At 41.2% G+C, this 16,806-nt stretch overlaps 1 protein-coding gene across 2 annotated transcripts; it reads right to left on the reverse strand.

Annotated features, from left to right (window-relative positions):
* Positions 1–254: 254 nt before the first annotated feature.
* Positions 255–15,784, reverse strand: LOC111650684 (fermitin family homolog 2-like). Of its 2 annotated transcripts, XM_023400605.2 has the most exons (13): positions 15,649–15,784; positions 13,754–13,979; positions 13,459–13,561; positions 13,166–13,273; positions 10,254–10,388; positions 9,578–9,627; positions 8,854–8,978; positions 8,593–8,699; positions 8,291–8,509; positions 5,388–5,408; positions 3,923–4,047; positions 3,619–3,760; positions 255–2,802 (listed from the first exon to the last, which is right to left on the reverse strand). In XM_023400605.2, the coding sequence occupies exons 1-13, from the start codon at positions 15,758–15,760 to the stop codon at positions 2,629–2,631; spliced, it is 1,647 nt and encodes a 548-aa protein (XP_023256373.1). In that variant the 5' UTR covers positions 15,761–15,784; the 3' UTR covers positions 255–2,628. The 2 variants fall into 2 exon arrangements, with proteins under 2 accessions (XP_023256373.1, XP_023256374.1); XM_023400606.2 differs by lacking the exon at positions 5,388–5,408 and having other exon boundaries at positions 15,649–15,775.
* Between the last annotated feature and the right edge of the window lie 1,022 nt (positions 15,785–16,806).

Below are 16,806 nucleotides of genomic sequence, written 5' to 3' on the forward strand. Positions count from 1 at the left end.
CAACTGAAATTGTGACTCACATAGCAATATCTGGCAAAATAATCGCAATATGACTTTTTTGCATATTGTGCAGCCCTACTAGAAAATCATTTTTTTCAAAGGATTTATTAGTTGTATTGAACTGAAATGTAATTGGCTTTTTAGCTCCTTAGATCGAGATTAAATTAAATTAATTGAATTACTTCTTAACACGCGTTGATCTGGTTGACATTACATTCTGCCTTGTGGCAAATCAAGGGCAGATTACACTCAGGTTAAATAAAAATTACTTTATTTTTTAAAATAAATGCATTTTTTACAGTCAGAGAGCAGAGCAGCAGGACATGCACTGCTGCTCCTGACACTGGAGGCAAATAAAAACAACATCAGAGAAAAACAAAACAGACAAGACTTGATTTTCTCTTACCTCTGTTAATTTTTGCTGATTTGTCTCAAACTCCAGGGTCTAAACAATGTGGGTCTCCTTCATATGGACATTATTAAATGGCACACTTTGCTCGTGACAAAACCAGACAATTAAGTGAAGTATTTTAAAAAGGCGCTGAGCAAATTAAATTTGCAGCAAAAATTGCTCATAAGTATCAATGTCAGTCTAAAGAATGAGCTAAAAATGCATCTCAAGGTCACAGATGGTCAGCCACAAGTGGTAGAAGAGAAAGCAGAAAATCAATAAAATTAAGCAGTAATGCAAGAAAAAAGAACACATTTAAAAGGCATATGTATCTGTATTTTAGAAAAAAAAATTATAATATGTACTCGACAAACATCTTAATCAAACCTGGAGTTTGAGACTAGTGTTATCTTCATATATATTCATATATATCTTCATCTGAAAATTCAGTAAGACCACAACATAAGCAGGCACAATTCTGAATACTACACATTGACAGATGGCTTCCCCCCTTTTTTTTCTGAACGGAAAAACTTCCACACCCCCAAAAAAGCAGAAAAAAACTGTACAATTCTATAAAACGTTTGTGTTTTTACATTAGTTACAAAAAAATAATACTTTATTTACTGATCCTTCATACTGAGGACAGAAGAAAAAAAAACGTTTGCATATTCATTCTTCAAACTCAGTGACCTTTTGCTGGTGTGTAATGATAAAAATGATAATAATAACAATATTAATACTATACGGTGTGAGAAACAGAATGGCAATAAAGTAAAAGTTGGTACAAGGAAGTAATGATCCCTTGTATTATGTAGTGTACATGCACTAAGCAATGAGATGTCAGGGGTTTCAAATCTGGATGCAATTCAAAGCATGCCATTGTGATTTTGCTACTTATCACTGTGGTCAGAACAGCAGCCAAAGACCAGACACATTTAGCAAAATGTTAATGTACTTTGGCACATAACTTCTGAATGTGCACTTCCAGGTCAGAAGATGAAAAAACCTAAACTGCTTATAGTTCGGAAAGAGAATGGACATTTTGAAAAAAATCATTTAGCTTCTGGTTGATTCTTTAAATATTTTTTTGAAAAACAACCATAAAAACTGCCAGTGTGATGAGACATTTTAAATACACATGCACTGGTGATAACTTGTGCCATTAGTGATCTACCGTAGTTCAACATCCCCACCAACCACAGTTTTTAAAACTTGTTTTAAAGAAACACTACATAGACCAACACTAGACTAAATGACTTTTTAAAAAAATGAACATTTTTGCAGCAAGGACATTAAGGTCAGTTGGAAACAAACAGGACACTCATCCCAAGCGCACTGAACTGTGTGTTTTCAGACATGCTCACCATTAGCAGTCTACTACATACAAAACAAAGCTCAGGCTCTCCATGTCACACCTGTCAGCTAATACAATGAGAATTCAAAGGAGAGAATAGACTCTCCAGCTCTGAAACAAAGACAACAGACATCAAAAGCAAACGGAAATTTAAAAACAGCTTATTCATAAACAGGACTGTATACTGTAGAAGTGCTTACATGTGACTTCAAAGAGATTAAACCCTTCATAGAGTGGATAGGCTGCACACTGCTGTTTACAGATACCCCTTTGATTGGACTCTTTGATGAAGTCCATCTTTTAGGATAAATAATTAGATATAACTGTGAGTATCTGCGGCACTATATCACAATATGTTTTAATGACAGTTTGATGTCAGCTCTTTTAGTCCAGTTCTAGAAGAGAGAGAAATACACAGCGAGACAAAGAGTGAAGAGGAAATAAAGGATCTTTGGGATTAAATCTGGTGTATGATTGGTTTTAAAGGGTAGTCATGGACGTAAGTTGATGGCCATCAGTCCAGGAGGAGAGGGGGCAGGTGGTCGTAGGAAAACAGACAAACATCCCAGTTCAGGTTTGTGTAAGGCTTCTGCTCAACCACAGGAGTTTAAGTTCAGAGTTCATCTGGACTGCATTCACCACAAATTAGTGTTGTAACAAATGACCTTGTCAGCGTTAATGCAAAACAACTATAACAATAAAAACGGTATCAGCATGGCAACAGTTGTGCTGTTCTGGACGCTTCAGCACAGCTCCAAACAATTAAAAAGACTGAGAAAAAGTAGAATAAAATAAACCCATACAATGTGGTTCCACCCCCACCACTCCCCTCCTGGCCCCCCTGACCTACAATCGTTGACCCCTGGTTGTTTGGGGCAGCTCAGACCCAGCCACTGGTCAGCTTATAGAACATCTCCTCATCTAGAGACTCGTTCTGGTCCTTGGCACGCGTGGACAGGAAGATGTAGCCACCAATGAACTCGTGGACCACTTTACAGTCCACCTCGGCACAGGTGAAAGACAGACTAGGCTCGTCTGCAAATTCCACCGTCACCTGAGCACACGGAGCAGAGCACATTACATCACATCAGTCATGCTTTGACAGTAACTGGCGAAATGTAATCAATGTTTCGTAATTCAGACAATAAGGTTAGGTGATGACGTCTATTGTGTCCCTGAATTACTTTCGCAGTGCCCAGCGAACAGTTGCAGGACAAGATAGAGTCTATAAAAAGACATCTATTATAACTCTTCTATATTGCCAATTTATGCATAGAAAGAAGAAACATATACACTCAAACAACAAACTGAACAGTTTCATTAACTTGAATGAATCCAATACGAAAAATGTGGCAGATTTATGATTTCTGAGTATTTATAAACACAATGGACGGTTTCAAACAAAAGGATCAAAATCAATGTGGCAGAACCAGGGAAAGTCTTTCTTTTACTCCACTCATTCTTTTCCTTGTTAAAACCTGGCACCTACATTATCCACAATGCCATTTAACTACTGACAGTTAAGTTGGAGATTTGGGTGTGTTATGCTAGTAGTGGTGATATAATGGTGGGTTGCTAGCCTCAACTGAGATGTAGAGAGAAATACAGAGAGACTCTGCACCCCCACATTCTTTTTATTTTCAAACTTGTAGTCTTCAGCCACAGCTGACGCTGACTCAAGAGACATCACTTGAGGGAGTTTATCAGACTCATCAGAGGAGTTCCCCTTTAGTTGACTCTTCTTTTCAGCTCTAGAAAAAACACTAACTTCCAATACTCTGAGAAAGTATATGATGTAAAGAATTTTTTAAAAAGCGATGTTTAGGGGAAAGCTGACAAAGCAAACTGTAATTTTCTAAAAGCTCCCTACCATCTTGATCTCCCAGTTGACGTTCCACTGTTTCATGTTGCTAAAGCGCCAAGTCTTAATGGCATCTCCAGCGTTGGGATCCATCCGGATCAACCGGTTATAAGTGATGCCGATCAGCTCCTCCCGCTTTACACCCTGGAACCTGCAGAGAAGAAGAGGAGAATCCATTGTGAAATGAAAGTGAGTAGAACAAAGGACCAAATGAGTCACTGTCAGCACATACAACTGAGAGTGTGGGTGATGGAGATAAAAGTACAAAGACACATCAGCAGTTCATTGAACTTTAGTCCTCTGTGACACTTACTTGGCAAGGAAATGAGTGATTCCAAACTCGGGCAGGGACTGCCACGCCTGGATGAAGCGCATCTTGGCTTCAATGAGACTCATCTGGGCCACATTCTGGTGGGCTTCAAGGATCCGGGCTGAAATCTGGTAAATACACAATCGCAAACATTACACACATAACATTTCAGTATGCTCCCACCATTTGTGTCATTGAAAAAACTAACACATTCCCAAAAGTGAACAAATGTATCCCATCACCACACTTAAACCACCCAATGCACCCAGATCCAAACACGCACCCAATGCATAAATAAGCTGTGGCTAACTCCATAAAGCCATCAGCAGACATAGTGTCAGCCAATAACCATAGAGCTGTCACAGTAAAAGTCTACTTCACACAGCTAGAAAATAGACAGACAAACAAATAATAAACCTATGAGCACCCCGGGGAGCCAGACTACAGTTAATAAGCCAAGGGAAGCGTTCAGTTTGTGTGAGTGTGCATGCATGTGTCTATTCCCCCACTGTCTTTAAACCTTCTTAGGGCTGGAACGCAACATTTTATCAACTAATTCAACAGGAAGAGCAGTTTTAACAGAGATATCCGGCGTGAGTTAACGGTCTCTGAGGATTCTGGCTTCTCTTTTAACGCAGACCACTTTCTAAAGGACGTTAAAGAGTTATGAATGCGCGTTTCCTACCCTCTAGATCAGCACTGATTTCGGTTCATGTGAGTGCAGTATGAAAATCGATCAAATGAGTGATTCATCTCAGTGAACATCATTTTGCCATTTTGCCTCTTCCACATGTTGCACTCAGCGACTGATTAGTTTTACAATCATGAGGTGGGACAAAAGAAACAGAGCAAATATGGATGTGAGAAATGAAACAGTGAAGTTGATCATTTTGTTGCTGTTTAGAAGCAACACTCATGAAAATATTTATGACTTGTCACAGCTTCTTAGCACTAAGCACTTAAACGAATCAACACAAAATATTCAATAGTCCTTGTTTAACCGTGCTACATTGAACTGAAATCAGTATCTGTCTAAAGGGTATGTTCATCAATCTAAAAACCTATGGTTTGGTTTGATAAATAGCAGTGATAAAATAGATGTCCAGATCCATATGTTTACCATAATAATAATAATAATAATAATAATAGTTCATTATTATTATTATTAAGTTTTACTGAATATTTTGTGTACCGGTAAAGTAAACAAAAATACAAACACAACAGAGATATGCGTCATATGCTTGTCTTATGGCTCCCTGAAAACATAAGAGAGCATACAGAAAACATACAGACTATCAAAAAGGATTCTAGGATCTATTAGGATCTACTAGGATCTACTGTGACTATCAGCGACTATGATGACTATGTCATACAGCTACTTAGAGTTAGGTTAAGTGTTCAGAGTTGCGACAGTCATGCACATATCTATGGTTTTTTAGGCACCCAGTGGACACACAACTCAACTTACCAAGTCCCTGATATAGCCTGGCTGAAGAGGGGAAGTGGGGATGGGAGGAGGACACAGAGGAATGAAGGAGATGCATACAAAGTGAGAGAAAGAAATATTGGATGAAGAGAACAAGCAAGTAAGATCAGTGTTGAGGGAGGAGTATAACAAGCAGGAGACCATGACTATAATAAAAAGGCAAACAAAGTTGGCAGAGGGTGTCATGCAGTGTTTGGCCACAGGAGGGACAGTACAGCAGCAATCAGCCAGTGTTTAATTTATACATTCACAATGGGCCATTATAGGAATTGCACCGCTTCTCTGTAATTCCTCTTCCATCCACAGGATGGTGATACATACCAAGCAGCACACGCTGGAAGTACCAAAATGTAGAAGTGCCATGTCTCCAAGCTGCAGGAGTTTATTATTGTGCTTTTATCATTTGTTTTCTCTTATGTAAATGTACAGATTTGGCCGGACACAACTCTGGTTCACATAATCTAAAAATTCCTGTGTGTGTGTGTATCCGCAGGGAGCTGCAGCACGGAAGTCTCCTCAGACAAATCTTGCCACAGGAAGTCCAGTTTAAGGGAGATGGGGAGGGGTCACAGCTGACTGAGAGCTAACGGGCTTTTCCCAGATAGTTTTCCCGCGCAGCATTCCCAGGCATGGCTCATTTCCTGGTGCCCCACACCCACTACATGAGTACACAGGCACATACACATACTGTACATACATATGCCACTACTCTTTCATGTTGTGCCTGGGGACCCCCTCTATCAGACTGGGTTTGAGTGTGAGATTGGACCTGAGCCAGAAAGAGCCACAGCCCCAGAGAGAGAGCCACAGCCCCAGAGAGAGAGAGAGAGAGAGAGAGAGAGAGAGAGAGAGAGAGAGAGAGAGAGAGAGAGAGAGAGAGAGAGAGAGAGACAGAGAGAGAGAGAGAGTTATGCTCTTAAAAAGTCCCAGTCTCCTGCCCCCTGTTGAAAGTAGACTCTGGTCAAGGCAAAGCATTATAAAAAGGAGGGCTTTTTGTTTGGTTTTTTTGTCTTTCTACTGAGACAATGACAGATGGTACTGGAGTCTTCTCCTCATATTGTAAAGAAAGCGGGTCAGCGGATAGTGCACTGTGACATTTGAGCAGCTAATCATTGTAACCAAGATAAGACAACTATTATTTTGTCAGTATTAACAGCTCCCATGAGGTTTTGATGACACATACAGTAAGATTCATGAGAGGTGTAGTTCTTGAATGCTACCAAAAATATTATTGAGTCATCTTTATTAAAATGATGAGTTTCTTAAAATACCAATATTATGCTTTTCAAGAAAATTAATGAAAGGAACTCTCTATGGGAAAATATAGTACAGAATACACAGAACCAAAGGCGAGTCAAACAAGCAGTAAACCAGGACCAGGTCTCTCCTTCATACCAACACACTGGCTGTTCTTAGTAGGTCAAAGTGTATCATGTGATCTGGGTTTGTGAATGTCTTTGCAACTTTACTTGAACATGAATTGGTCATCAACAGATGGTGATTCAATTATTGACCACAACTATATTTAAACGATTTCCTGACTAGTCCAAAAAGGGAGAAAGTGAGACATACAGAGAGAGAACTGACACTTATATTTCTGTAAATCTGGATCATTCTAGCTTTTAGCTGTGGTGTGTGTTCAGTAGGACCATGTGATATGCATGCTTCCTTCATGTATCAAAATGCAGCTTCAGGTATCAAAGAGAGTGAGAACAACATGAATTTCCCACAGCATACATATTCAATTAGCATTGTTCACACCGCACTAACATAGAACATCATTCTTCTTTCTCTTGTACCATCAGTCATGTTATTAAATTCTGTTCCAATAATATTTCATTCAATTCTAACAGCTAAATATGAAACACACCCCTCTGGATCTTTGCTGTGCACCATCTCAATAATTTCCCCTTCTCCTCTGATCATTCCTCTCTTTCTAGACATCCATTATATTTTAGGCTATTTCTCAGACCATTTCTGAGTCATCATTTACGGTACCAACATCTCTCAAAATCTCTCTAACCCCCAGCAACATTTTGCTTTTCTACTACAACTAAAACAAAACCAGTGTGTAAACTATGGCGAAGGCAACCCCTCCCTCCCTCACCCATTTGCAGCTAACACGGACATGGCAGTAGTGTACTCAGCTGTTCCAGTGTGCACACACCAGCCTGTTGCTTACATGCAAATCCGCTGAGAGCATTGTAGAATTTTCCTAACGCTTACACGAAAGTTCATTATTCTTTTTCGGTGTTTGAATGTTACACCTGGACATCAAGATGTTTGCTACAGTCGCTCAGTTGTGGCCACTCCCATAATGTTGTCTTAAACAAAACTCAGATTTCTTGCCTCTGTTTCCACCTCACCTCCATGTCGGATAAGTACCTACAGGTTGAGTGACTGAGATCTCTACCCTTCCAGCTCTTTTGTCTACAAGAACAAAGACCCAGAGCCAAGGTGAAGTATCTGTTACAGTCTGACATGAGCTCTACTCTACTGTAAGCAGCATGTTGAGTGGTTTGGACGTCTGCTGTCCTGGTTTCCCCTCGGACAGAGTGGGATGGGGTGAAGAAACACGGGGAGGAGGAGGAAAAGTAAAAGAGGGGGGAGTAGAGGGAGGCTACATTCCAATGCAAGACAACCCTGATGCCAGGAGGCACCCATCTGGGAAGCATCAAATGCTGCTCCATCTAACTCCACAACCAACTCATCAAACAAGTAAACAACCTCCCACAAAACACACATTAGACCAGATAGTTACCATCTTCTTTCTGTCTCTTTCCAACTGTACACTTCACCTTCCACACTGCTGTAAATAGACCTTATATTACATTAAGAGGTACCGTGTTAAAGCTCAATACAAAAACACAGCCTCTATGGCTTACCTGCTTGTTCTTGTACTTCTTCAGATAGCGTGGGGACACCAGGCATTCTGGGTTGATATCGGTGGTGATCGGCTCAATGAACTGAGGGTCTGGGTTCATGTGCTGCATCTTGAGGAAGGACAGAATGTTCTGGACCTCTAGGTTGTAAGAGCTGTCGGCCATGGTCTTCCCTTTGGAGGCCAAGCGACATGCAGCCATCCAGTGGGCGTACTGTTTCTCCTGAAAGAGAAAGTCAAACGCTGGTAATTAAACACCCGTCAGAGCAAAAGACGTAGTAAATGGTGCAATAACTTCTGTCTTACCGTGTCACACCGAAGCCAGATCTCGTTCATGCCATCAGCCACAGGGATTAGCAACTTGATGTTGAATTTCTGGCCCGAGATGTTAACATCTGGAGTTACCTCACAACCTACACATGTGAAGCCACAGAGCAGAGTGGAAAAAGAGGTCAAAGGTCACACCCATTCTTTAGACACAGCACCATAGATAACAGTATTTCATTCTTGCATGGACATGAAATTACTTATTTGTGCGTCTCTATATAAATGTATGTGCATCTGCACCTCTAAGATTCATTTGGTGAGCAGGTGTCCCATGTGCCTCCTCTTTACTCTTGTAACAGGAAATTGTGATATCCTTGAATGTGCACCAGTACTGCTTATAACCCTTCAGCGTCAGTTTCTTAGGTCTGGAAAATATGTAACAGACAGACAGAGACATGTCATACTTCAGATTGAAAAAACACCCATTTTCTTTATTACTGGTCAAGAGGAAGAGCGGGGGAAGGGAGATCATAAGCGAGTACAAAGGAGAGAGAATGGGGGGGTGTACTCAAGTGCAAAGTCAGCGAGGTGAATAGGAAAAGAGCCAGCATTGGACAAGAACATTAATAGAAAACCATTAAAGAGGAAATGCCTCTTGATATCATACCCCCCTGATGGTTTATGCATTTTATGAGACAATCACCCCAGGGGCCACCTGCCTGTCAGCAAAGGCTTAAAGCCAAAAACGAATATGCTTCAAAATGTGCTTGATCCAACTGTAAGAAACTGCAAACTCAGCCTACAAATGTCCTTTGGCAAACAACCTGGCCTATTACACTGATGCAAAACAGGCAACCGCTTTCTTATTTAGCCAGAAAATGTTATTTGTTGGTTCGCTAATAGATTCAACATATTTTGGGAAAAATGTAATCTTAGCACGCACTCATACACGGTTCTTACACACAGTGTTTCTGATAGCATTGAAAGAGAATGTAGAATCAAGTAGTTCTGGATGTGGACTCACTTGAAGACTTTGACGTAGTCAGCTAGCTCAGGAATAGATGTGATGTCACCCTAGGAGGAAGGAAAAAAACCATTGTTAGTGTAAGCCCTGAAGACTTTAATATAAAAGAATATGAACATGGTTAAACATAACAAAGACTTCAGAATCAACGTTTTACATTGTCAATGTCATTCAATGTCAGTCGTGTATTCTAAAGACAACACATGTTCCGTAATATCACAAAGCGCAGTTTCCTCTGATAAGCTGTATAAACTTAACTTTCCAAGGTGGGGGTGCTGTAACAATAGAGATACTGTATATATTTTCAGTTTAACTGTATAAAATTCAGCCTTTTTTGAGGTTTGTGTAAGTGTAAAATATCTCACATCCCCAGCTCTTTGTTAGATGCAGCACTCATAAATAACGGTGTGAAAGTTTGCACTTCCAGTGAATTTCATTGCTATTTCCCCTCCCCTGGGTCCGTGTGCAGTGTCTATAGGTTCCCACTCCTGTTTAACACCACTGATGAATGGAGACTTCATCAGAACACAGTAGAGAAACAAAGGACCAAACAACTGGGTAAACCAATTCACATATTGAATTAAAAAAGAAACACTTGGACAATCCCAGTGGATGTAATTAGTATCTACAAGGTATTTCCTTCAGTGAATGTTATGATGTGGCAGTGTTGTCATACCAGTGTGTTGGACGTCTTTCCTCCCTCCAAGGTAATCTCCAAGTCTGACAGGGCTGCATCCACCTCATCCACCTCCTTCTCACTGTTGTTCATGTGGTTGTCTGAGGCCATGATTGACAGCTTGTTGATGTGGTACTGAGGAAAAATAAAAGATGCACCAGTTAGGCCCATTTTTAATAATATTTAAGTACTTAATTTTCTATGTTAAATCAGGGATTCTACATTTGTTTTATTTTGAGGCATTTCATTATATTTTCCAGTGTGGTAAATGACAACAGGTCCGCAATTAGATGAAATATGTTGGACAAGTGACTGTATTATTGATCAAATGAATTGTCCTTCTAGACTTCCTAAACCGCACACAAAGCAGTCCTATACAGGGAAATTCAAGATTGTTTTTAAGCATCTCCCTTTTTAGACACACATCTACAGTATATACATCAGAAGTTTTTGAGAACGAAGGCTAGCTGGAGCAAAGTCTGTGGTGCTGTGGAAAAGGTTTCAAAGTCTTATCCTCAGTACTGTTAAAACCTACAGTCTTCCAGTTACAGAATGTTTCTGTCCACCAGACTCATTTCACCTTCCAGGTGAAAAACAAGTCTGTGCCTTAACAAGATAAAGATGGAGATAGACTTTGCTAGCAATTGTTAGCTATTCAACACCTTCGTCAACAGTTTTGCTGATTTCCTGTGTGCTACTGGTGCATAAACCCTATAACCTGGTATTATAAAAAGGGAACTGGTCTGTGATAATTACCATATAAATACTTTAAGACTTGTTGGTATTTATGTTGGCAAGTGGTGCCAATATCCACCACTGAGTTTACCAGTGATGGAACAATGTCTCTGAAAACAAGGAGACTAGTTTCAGGATGAGGGGAGAATAAAGTGATTGGTGACGATGATTCACTGAGAGAAATAAGTGGAACGGTTTCGACAATGTGTTCTCAGCACGTCTCTGAACTGTAATGGCCTATAAAATTGTTTTTACTGGGAACATATGTGCAACTGGAACAATGGGATGTGGTTAGAGACTGTGCCTTCTTGCAACAATGGAGACACCAATTCATTAAGATGGTGCCATTACTGAAAATCTGACCATGGTTTCCTCTTAGTGTGAGTCACAGACACTAAATACAACCTGTTGACAAATGGTATTTATAATGTCAACCCATCACCAACCCCCCACCAATATATGAATGACCAGCTGTCGGGAGAGTGAGAGATACAGAGGCAGAGTTTGAGAGAGATATGTGAGGCTTTAGCCAGCTATGGTTACAGAATGTGGGACAAAGGGCTCTCGATGACACTCCATTCCTCTGCCACTTCCACTCTGGCAGTCTTTTCAAATTCGCAACACTGATGAGCTTGTTTCCTGTTTGTGTGTGTGTGTGTGTGTGTGTGTCTGTGCGTCTGTGTGTGTGTCTGTTTGAGTGGCTGAGCACATATGTTTATTTGCTGAGATACAAAGTACAACCTGTGCCCCAAGTCTTGCCCCTGGGCAGCAGGACTATGAGGTCAATTGCTGTTCTCGACTCCCGATTACCTCATGTCTATGTACTGCCAAAGAGAAACTTCCAGGTGATAGCATACTAGCACAAGCCAGCAACATACTGGAAGTGGACAATCATTGCTCTTTATTTAGACCCTGTTTATCCACTCTCAGCAGTGAAACCTTAGCCAAAATTGCTGAGCTCATACTACCCAGCTGAAACATAGTAGTAGCTACCAAAGTGCTAACAGACAGTTAGCGACAGACTAGCTGCCAGTCTAAACACTCGACTCAGATAGGCATCTCTCTCAGGAAAAGTAAAAAGAAACCAGTTAAGCGTAATTATAACCTGCCTGATGAAACACACCTAACACCTCAGAGTGTAAAAGGGCTTTTATAGGAATGTGATCAGGTCTATGAGACAGTCTCTTGCTGGGGTGGGTGGTCCGGGCTGAAGCACTGGGTCCTTTGGCCCAAGATGCTCTATAATTACCCTGGGGGTGAAGACAGGGTGGCGTCCTCAGGTCTTGGCACCCACGGTTTATGAGGGTCAGAAATAGCAGGGCCACCACCCTCAAACTGAAGGGGGCAACCTGAAGGGGCAAAAGGGGCTCACATCTGTATATCACTTCCACTATTCCCCTTGAAATCAACTTTTGCCATTTTCTCTTTCTTCTGATCTTCATTTAAACTTATATCTGATGCCACCAGTGTCTTTAAAGTCCAGGTCAGAACAGCTCTGTAGGAGTGGCTGCAGAAAGGTTGCTCAAGGTTAGCAGAAGTTACTCAGGTCGCATGAAGCTAACAGCCTTGACCTTATACACGAACATGTTTGAAATCCCTTTAGTGAGGAAATTTATATTTGGAAGAATATAGTGTTGTTTTTTGTTAGTTTGTTTTTTTTACAGGTAACAAATATCAACAAGAAAATTTATGAAAATTAGGGCTCATTTCCAGACAATCAAAGTGACACTTCACTCTGTTTAACTAATTTAAGTCAGTCCATTAATGTCTTTAACGTTAATTCTAATTAATTATTCATAACGGATTTTTTTGTTTAAAAGTCTAATGGCTCCCCTTTTTACATTGACTATGAGTCAGAAATAAAGTGAATTGATAGATATTGAAGCATACTGAGAAGCCCGGTGGGAATCTGTGTGATAATGCCCCCATTAACTCATTCTGCAACAATGCACAACAGCCAACTTTTAGTATGCATGCTGCAGCAGAACTGGCAGCCATATGTCTCAGCTCTGGGCTGGAAGCCCATCCAATTTATTAGCTTGTGGTTAAGAAGGAAATGTGCCCATTGCCCAATGAAAAGAAAAATGTGTGTCCTCAAGTTGCAGACCCTGACAAAACAATGCTGAAACAGGAAAATTAAGATCAGGCACAAACACAAACACGCAGAGTTTTCTTACCTGCAGGGCAGCAAACATCATCATTTCCTCCTCCGTGCACTCAATTTCCTCCAACAGGATAGCCCACTTGGCCTGTTCATAGAGCTGGTTCACTCGGATGGCATCATACTGTGGAGGCATACAAACAAACAGTAAAATGAACAAATGCTGTCTCACAGTCTGATACACACAGGACATCACTAGATCTGGTGAAGCAATAGTCACCAGAGTCATATGGTACAACATGGTCTCAACAATTGCCCCAAGTGACTGGAGGGTAATTGTTGTTGTACTGCTTTGTCTGCGGGACTTACCTTAGGGTTGAGATCAAAGAAACTGTGGTATTTAAACCTCAGCAGCAGCACCTCATTCTCCTTTACATCCTGCTCCATCAGAGACCTGGATGAGTCCAACCACCTGTACAGACAGTGAGTGCGGCTATTTAGAATATAATGTCTTTTAAAGCATTCTCTCTCCGAAAGAAATGCAGCCTCTGGCAACTGTTTTGATCAATAGCACAGCTCTAAAATATTCTACAATCCACCACAGTACTTCTGACTACAAGCAGTTTAACCAAACCACCAAACCACTAAGCAAAGTTCATCTCACCCCTGGTTGATTTTGGCTTTGTCCAGCAGGGACTGGGGCTTGTAGAGTTTCACCAGGATGTCTGGTGAGGAGATTGGCTGGCTGACAGCAAGGATGCTGGGATTGCCCTCAGACAAGGGGCTGTCCCCAAACCAGGCGGAGGTTGGCGACAGCGGGCTGCCATCCCTGGAGTCGTAGGTGGGGGTCATAGTCTTACTGTACAAGCCTGGACTGGAGTAGATGCTCCCTGAAAACACAAAGTCATCAGTTAGTTCTTGTAGCGCAAAAGGTCCAGAGAGAAAGGATATGATATACACAATGTCTTTTCCTTTTTATATACATTTTGCTTTAGAGAATTTCAATCTGTGCACATTCACAAATCGATCACTTAAAACACCACAAGGGAAAAAGGGTGAACACTTTTCAAAAAGCACACACACTTGCAGCCTAGCCAGGCCAGCTAGCGGTCAACAACACCATGTGACTACCAGCCCACACTTTGCAGATGAGTGGCTCCAACAATGTCCTCCTGCTGATGGCGGGATTGATGTGGATCAGCATGCAGATGATGCACTACATGATCAGGGTCACCCACTTATTCACAGTCAAAAAACCTGCAGGAATGCACTGCACACAGCAAACTACTGCACAACTTGCCACAGAGAGGAGAGGGGGAGCGCAGAGATGTGGGAGGATGCATGAATTACAAAAACATGTAAGTTTGGAAATAAAAATCCAAAACATAATTCAAAACTTAATTCAAACCTGCCTAAATATATTTTAAATGCTGATTTATCTCTATATTTACACTTTAGTTTTCCCATTAGTTTTTCAATTTTGGATTTTTTGGCTACAAACATAAGCAAGCCACCAAAGTGAAGCTGTTTGCATTTCCTGTTGGCTGGCCTTGCAGAGTATATTTGGCCCCACACCCCTCCATTCCCTCTCTCCCTCTGTAGGGCCTAGGTCAAGAAGCAACACTGGCTAAACCACTTAATCCCTTCTGAAACCAGGAAGTGGGCTTGGTTTGTGTTTGTGAGTGTGCACGTGTATGTTTGTGTTTGCGAACTGAGGTCATGAGAACAGGGTGAAGGGTATGGCCACCCGTGTCTTGTGGGGGAGGGTTTTATTCAGGGTTTCCTCCAAAGTTTTTCCCTAATGCTGAGTTCATCAGGTCAGGGAGAGTACTCCCATCTTCCCTAAGCTCTCTTCTGGAATCCCAAATATCCAGAGAAACCATGTATAGGTTGAAAGCGGGCAGCCCATTAGAAACACAACTAGGCCTCCTCCATCCTGTTTACTGACTCTCCAATACAGGCGAAAAGGCACAAAGAATGTTAACATGACTTGACTCCCTAATGCTCCCACACTGGGGATTTGTAGAAGGCTTAGATGGAAGGAGCTGGACCACCATGGGCTGTTAAGACTAGATGTAAACCATGACAGGGTTGACAATTAATGAAAGTGTCTCTGGTGAATTAAATTTTTACACATAGGTACTGTGTGGGCTATTGACTGTGGTGTGCATGTAGGATTATGGGCCAATAAGCAATATTATATCATATATCACTGTTCTGATTTCTGAACATCTATAAAATGTATAGCAAAAAAACAGATCAGCTATCCTGCCAAACAGTCAGCAGGCACGGTGAGCAGGCCTGGAGTAGCTGTAAGAAAAAGTGAGCTTCAAGCTAATTTCTAATGAGAGGCAAAGCCTTTACCATCATGTGACCATTCAAATCAGCTGACTTCCTCTAGAGGAGCAGTCACGTGGCTCGGCTGCTAGTCCCAAAGGTTACAGATGTAATGTGACCTCAACACTCCAGCTGTGGGGGCTGGAGGGTTGGGAGGAAGGGGGAGGCAAGGGTGAGGAAGCAGTGCTGAAGAGTAAAGGACAGAGGAAGAGGAAAGCTTACCTTTGACAGGTCCGATGTATATTACCTCAGAGGCTAGGATGAAAAGAGAAAGAGTAAGAGAAAGAAAAGACAGGAATGGAGTGGAGGGAAGAAGCGGAATGGGAAACAACATCAAGTGGACAGATTTAAGATACAGAGAACTCCAAAAGGACAGGAGGAAACAGAGGAGAAAAGACAAAAATAAAGAAATACAAGAATGAGGAGATCCGTGGCGTTTCCACGGGAACTGCCAACCGCTAGCCTCAGAGTGGATGACTCAGTTTACCCTCTTTGCAGAGGGAGATCACCCTGGCATGACTGTGAGGTTCTGTCGTTTCCATCCACCCATTCATAGCCATCCAACACAGCACTACTGATTGAAAACCCAGGCAAGGCGTTGGTCAGCGTGACCCTGCCCAGCATGTATAATGTGCAGCACAAATATAAAGTTCTCTCTCTCTCTGGGGATGTCATTCTCCATGCTGACAGGACAGATAATTAGATACAAAAGGCACGTCAAGATGTGGGCCCAGACCGACCCGGAGAACTGGTATCATGGGCAACATCATGGCTCTCAGTCTGAGTCACAACAACAACTGAGGATTAGTAACATGGTTTTTTGTACCAAAATGACCAGGTCTAGAGGATGCGTGTGCAGACGGACATGGGACATGGGAGTTTCCTACATTTAAAGATGGAGATTGAGGTTTTGGAAAAGGATTGCCAGTCTTTAAGTGGAAATAATTGGTCATGTACATCTTATGACCTTAGTGTTCACCATCCACCCATGTCATTTGCCTGAGGTCAGTGTCACCTCACTGTACAGTACACATACTTTATACTGTATGCATCCAACTACTATATAATTACATTGAATTTAAGAAAGTTATTTATTTGTTTTTCCAGAATTGTAAAGTTATTAAAAAGATGGTGAGGCAAAGGCAAAAGGCCCTTTCTTTAAATATGGTAGAAAATATAATTAAGGTTGCAACTAATGATTATTTTCAAATCAATCTATTTATTATTTGTTGATTAATCATTTGGTAATATTCACATCTGAGAAGCTGAATCTCATGATTTTTTAAAACATTACCCGTTTGGAAAATTGTTGAAAAAATTTCATCATCAAAGTTTTTGCAGATAAATTTTCTGTTGATCAACTGATCAATCAACTAATCA

This window comes from Seriola lalandi, unplaced genomic scaffold (assembly GCF_002814215.2).
Source record: "Seriola lalandi dorsalis isolate HSWRI2012SDOR001 ecotype SW California unplaced genomic scaffold, Sedor1 jcf7180002052699, whole genome shotgun sequence".
NCBI classification, from domain to species: domain Eukaryota; kingdom Metazoa; phylum Chordata; class Actinopteri; order Carangiformes; family Carangidae; genus Seriola; species Seriola lalandi.